The 5,477-nt window shown below is 40.1% G+C and overlaps 1 protein-coding gene across 1 annotated transcript; it reads left to right on the top strand.

The window, feature by feature from the left end:
* The first annotated feature begins 1,666 nt into the window (after positions 1-1,666).
* LOC110886591 lies at positions 1,667-3,440 on the top strand. The gene is made up of 2 exons (XM_022134708.1): positions 1,667-1,729; positions 2,385-3,440. The coding sequence occupies exons 1-2, from the start codon at positions 1,667-1,669 to the stop codon at positions 3,438-3,440; spliced, it is 1,119 nt and encodes a 372-aa protein (XP_021990400.1).
* The last annotated feature ends 2,037 nt before the right edge of the window (positions 3,441-5,477 follow it).

Here is a 5,477-nt window from a genome sequence, read left to right as displayed (position 1 = left end):
CATCTGCAGCTCAACCTGTATCTCCTCAGGCGATTCCACAACGATCCATGGCTGCTTCAATTCGAGCAACCACTGCTCAGCCTAGTGGTGAACGACAAAGGATCTTCTCGGATATGACTCAGGAAGAGAAGAATAATTTGTAACGCCCCAAAATTTAATTATATACGTTGCCACGGCATGTTATAAGAAATAACTAGGAATGTAAGCTTAGTGAGAATGTGAATTAGAACTTTATTAACTAGGTTGGGTAAGTTATGAGCCATTTAAATTAAGTGTGCATACATGGGGGGGGATGTAAATAAGAGAAGTTAAGTGATTAAAAGAACAAGTAACACAAACACACACACATATGCGTGTGTTTATGTCGCCAGGAGCAAGCACAGGATGAACCCCCCCTTCTTTATTCACTAAATTGCACAAACTGAGGCCCTAATCAAGACAATTACTCCTGCATGTTGGTAGATTCTTGATCTTCTAGGTCCATTAAAGCATAAGGTAACAAGAATTTCATGTTTTTGATGACTATGAATGTATATAGTTTCAAGAATTCAATGAATTTATATGAGAAGTTGCATGATTGTGGTTAATTGCATCACTTAGAACACAATTTACACTTGTATTTGGATGAATTGATGTTGAGCATGAAAAACCCACTTATGATAGAATGGTAGTGATATGTAACATGAAATTTTGATGTAGATTAGTATAATGATGTTGTATGATGATGTTATTAACAAGATGATGTTATGTGGAATCGAATTAGGGTAAAGGTTGTCATGAACTAGTCATGTTATGCATACAATACTTGTACCTTATGTTTATCTAATGGCATGCACACCAAGTGTTTGTCAAAATGCTTGAATGAGTTGATCATGTGTTGTATATTGCTAAATGGCTAGAATAGAGAGTTAGCTAGTTGTTAAATTGAAGCTATTGATAATGGAATGGAAAGAAAGACATGATACTAAGTATGTAATTATGGATTGTAGGAATTAAGGAGGAACTCTCAAGCCATTCCGAGTCTCAAATGAAGAACGATAAAGGTAAGTTCTTGCTTACATAACGTTATTAACATGTATTGTAGTAGCATACTATTGTTCAATGGTTGAAGTCGTTTACTTGTAACGAGTTATTGCAAGCCGATCATGTAATTTAGGTATGGGTCGAATGAGTTAGAAGGGTAATGTGAAAATGGAAGAAACTTTATGTTTGAAAGAAGGCTTACTTAAGGGTCATATTTGTATTTAACGTTGTATGAAATTTTTGTAACGAAATGTCTAACGGTTTGGTTGTATGTAGGTAAAGCGACATGATGGATGGTGCTACTTGGATCGAACACATTTATGATGCACGCTTCCGCGAAGTCTCTAGTCATGGTCTAAACTTTTGTTAAATGTTCTCTTTCGTTAAAAACGGGTCTTTTGTATGAAAGTTAACCCGGAAGTAGTTAGATGTTGAACTTGTAGTCAAGAACTTGGTTATATTTTGTGAAACGTTTGGGGTTCAAAACTGGTTCATAACTATATAGTTGGTTATTGCAAAAATTTACTTATGAATTATTCGACCCGTTTACTATTTTGTCAAATGCAAGTTCGTTAGTGTCTTTTTAAGTTTTAGACCTTACAAGTTGGTATCAGAGCCAAGGTTTGAGGGATTCGAGTAAGTGATGGTGCTCAAACTCAAACCGAAAGCTCTTGTGAAGGTGTGTTCGTTCCAAAGCGCCACGCAAGTAAGTACTTTAAGAATTTCATGTTCTTAGTTAGAAACGGGAATGGGTTATGGTTTAGTTATTAGTATATCCTGGGTTTGGATGATAATGGTTGTTATGGAAGGTTTCGGGACTGCCCAAGACCATTTCGGGTTGGAAAAAGAGGCTGAGAACGAAAGTTTTTGATTAAACAGCGATTGCAGGCCAGAAGCACCATCAGCGACGGCCCTTTTGGGCGTCGGCGACGCACTTGGAAGCTCCGACGGCTTAACTCCCTGCCTACGGAGAAATTTCAGCGACGGACCTTTTGGAGCACCGTCGCCGACGCAGCCTTGTGCCGTCGGCGATGCCCCCTCCTAAGCTGTTTTGCTGATTTGTTTTGTTTATGATTCCGAGGTTTCCAAACCCATTCCAAACGCTTGTTAAACTTTAAGAACACCTCAAATTCTCTATGAAATTTAGATTACCAATAGTTATCATGCTTTAATAAAGAATGTGTAAAAGAACGGGACGTTACATACATGAATGAATGAAGTAAGAAGTGTATCTAGAATGTTTGTATAGAAAAATTGGATGAAATTGTGACTTACGAGAATGAATTAGTAATTATGAATGAAGTATAGAAAGACTGGGGAAAACGAATGTAATAATGTTTAACATAAATGTTCAATTGTAGATGGCAAGTGGAGGAAACACGGATACTACCGAACGTATAACTCGAAACGAGTTAAACAAGATGATTTCGGATGAAGTAACGAAGGCGTTTGATGCAAACATGTCAAAGCTAGCACAAGAAGTGGAGGGCCAAGTACTAAGTACGGTGGAGAATATGATCACGAGTAAAGTGGATGAATTGAAGGAAATGATAACCGGGATTCAAAGCAAGAAGGAAGCAAGACGGTGCACCTACAAGGATTTTATGGCATGTAAGCCTACAACTTATAATGGGGAAATTGATCCCATCGAATGTCAAAGATGGATAGCTAACATGGAAGGGGTGTTCATTCGGAGTCATTGTGACAAGGAAGATCAAGTCATGTTTGCCACGGGGCAACTATTACAAAGGGCTAAAGATTGGTGGGACTCGTATAGCAAGGAGATCGGAGAGAATCGAGTTCAAACTTTGACTTGGCAAGAATTTAAACAACCTTTTATCAAGTACCATTGTCCACAATCAGCTGTGGATCGAATCCAAGAGGACTTTCTCCGACTCCGACAAAGGGATGAATCAGTCAATGAGATCACGAACACCTTCCTTGATCAACTGAAGTTTTGTGAAGAAATAGTCGGAACGGAGAGGAAGAAGATTATCCGTTATCATGGCATGCTGAAGGCTGAAATTCGGGAGTTCATAACTCCTTCTAAATGTGAAACTTTGGACGAGATCATTGATTTGGCAAGGGATAGGGAAATTGAGATAAAGAGGCAAGATGAACGTGGGGAGAAAAGGCAAGCCGAGAAGGGGTCAACACAAGGCTCTTCTAAGAAACCCAAAACGCATGATCAAAGAAAGAAGGAAGCTTCCAAAGGAGGGTTTCCACGATGTAAGACATGTGGAAAACCCCATTCGGGTGAATGTTTGTTGGGAAAGAAGGGGTGTTACAATTGCGGACAAGAAGGGCATCCGTACTATAACTGTCCGAATCCCAAGAGGGTATGCTATAATTGTAACGAGTCGGGCCATGTGAAAGTTGATTACCCAAAGCTTAAACAAGGGGTGAAGAAGGAATGAAAGAAAGAAGAACCCGCGAAAGCTAAGGGAAGAATGTTTCAAATCTCCACGGAAGAAGCAAGGGCTCACCCGAATGTGGTCTCAGGTATCTATATGATAAACTCTATACCCACTTATATATTATTCGATACCGGAGCTAGTAGATCATTTATTTCTAGTGAGCTTGCACGTTTCCCTTTATTCACGATAGAAAGAATGTGTACACCTCTCGAAGTAGAAATTGCCGATTGTAAGAGTTACCTTTTGCACGAAATATGTAGAGGTTGTAAAATCACTATAGATGATGAAGATTTTGACATTGATTTGATTCCCATGGTTTTGGGAGAATTTTAAGTAGTGGTAGGTATGGATTGGTTATCCCGTTATCACGCGGAAATTTTATGCGAAAACAAAATTATTCATGTGACATCCCCTAAAGGGAAACGAGTAACCATTCATGGGGAAAGGGAAGTAGGGGCAAAATTTTGTACTATCTTAGAAGCAATTAAGTACGTGAGGAATGGAAGTAAAGCATTTTTAGCCTATGTTGTCGATACCAAATTAGGAGCTTTAAAAATTGAAGATACTAAGATAGTGAATGAATACCCGGATGTATTTCCGGACGAATTGCCGGGACTTCCACCCGAGCGGGAAGTCGAGTTTCGTATCGAATTAGAACCAAATGCCAAACCGGTAGCCAAAGCCCCTTACCGGTTGGCACCCGCGGAAGTACGGGAATTAATGGTCCAATTACAAGAACTTCTCGACAAGGGTTTCATACGCCCTAGCGTGTCCCCGTGGGGAGCGCCTGTTTTGTTCGTTAAAAAGAAGGATGGGTCGATGAGAATGTGCATCGACTATCGTGAACTTAACAAACTCACGGTAAAGAACCGATACCCACTTCCGAGAATAGATGATCTCTTTGATCAACTACAAGGGGCAAGTTGGTTCTCAAAAATCGACTTGCGATCGGGCTACCATCAAGTACGAGTAAGGGAAGAGGATGTACCTAAGACTGCGTTCAGAACTCGCTACGAACATTACGAATTCCTGGTAATGTCATTCGGATTAACTAACGCTCCGGCCGCTTTTATGGATCTAATGAATAGGGTATGCCGAAATATGTTAGATCAGTTCGTCATAGTGTTTATTGATGACATTTTAGTGTACTCTCGTAGCGAGTCTGAACATGCAAGTCATTTACGTCAGGTACTCGAGACGCTTCGAAAGGAAAGATTATATGCTAAGTTTTCTAAGTGTGCGTTTTGGCTTAGGGAAGTGCAGTTTTTAGGACACGTAATTAACGAAAAGGGACTTTTGGTGGATCCCTCTAAGGTGGAAGCCGTGGTGAAATGGGTACCCCCGAAGAATGTTAGTGAAGTAAGAAGTTTCCTAGGTCTAGCCGGCTATTATAGGAGATTTATCCAAGACTTCTCCAAAATAGCCCTCCCTTTAACTAAACTAACAAAGAAAGAAGAAAGGTTCGAATGGAATGATGATCAACAGAAAGCTTTTCGAATGTTAAAGGAGAAATTGTCAAGTTCTCCCGTTTTAACGCTGCCAGAAGGGACAGAAGACTTAGTGGTTTATGCGGACGCATCTCATCAAGGGTTGGGTTGTGTCTTGATGCAACGAGGCAAGGTTATTGCTTACGCTTTGAGACAACTTAAGCAGCATGAAATTAACTATCCAACCCACGATTTAGAGTTGGCGGCGGTAGTGTTTGCCTTAAAAATCTGGAGGCACTATTTGTTTGGAACAAAGTGTACAATTTATTCAGACCACAAAAGCCTTAAATACTTCTTTGAACAGAAAGATCTCAATATGAGGCAACGAAGGTGGCTAGAATTGATCAAAGATTACAACTGCGACATTCTTTACCATCCGGGAAAAGCTAATGTTGTGGCGGATGCGCTAAGCCGGAAGGAATACCCACCACCCATTCGAGTGAAATCGATGAGAATGATAGTTACACCGAACCTTCTTGAAACGATACGGAAGGAGCAAGACGAATCTTTGAATAAAGGTGATCCGAAAGGTGAAAGAACGAAAGGGTTT

This window comes from Helianthus annuus, chromosome 1, assembly GCF_002127325.2.
Source record: "Helianthus annuus cultivar XRQ/B chromosome 1, HanXRQr2.0-SUNRISE, whole genome shotgun sequence".
NCBI lineage: Eukaryota > Viridiplantae > Streptophyta > Magnoliopsida > Asterales > Asteraceae > Helianthus > Helianthus annuus.
The sequence above is the reverse complement of the archived record's forward strand: the minus strand, read 5'-3'. Positions and strand labels throughout refer to the sequence as shown.

What these genes read in the sequence shown, in the direction of transcription:
- LOC110886591 (XM_022134708.1), top strand. Translation starts at nt 1,667, where the DNA reads ATGGTGCTCAAACTCAAACCGAAAGCTCTTGTGAAGGTGTGTTCGTTC. An exon ending in CGTTCCAAAGCGCCACGCAA is followed by an intron (nt 1,730 to 2,384) that starts GTAAGTACTTTA and finishes GTTCAATTGTAG; the next exon opens with ATGGCAAGTGGAGGAAACAC.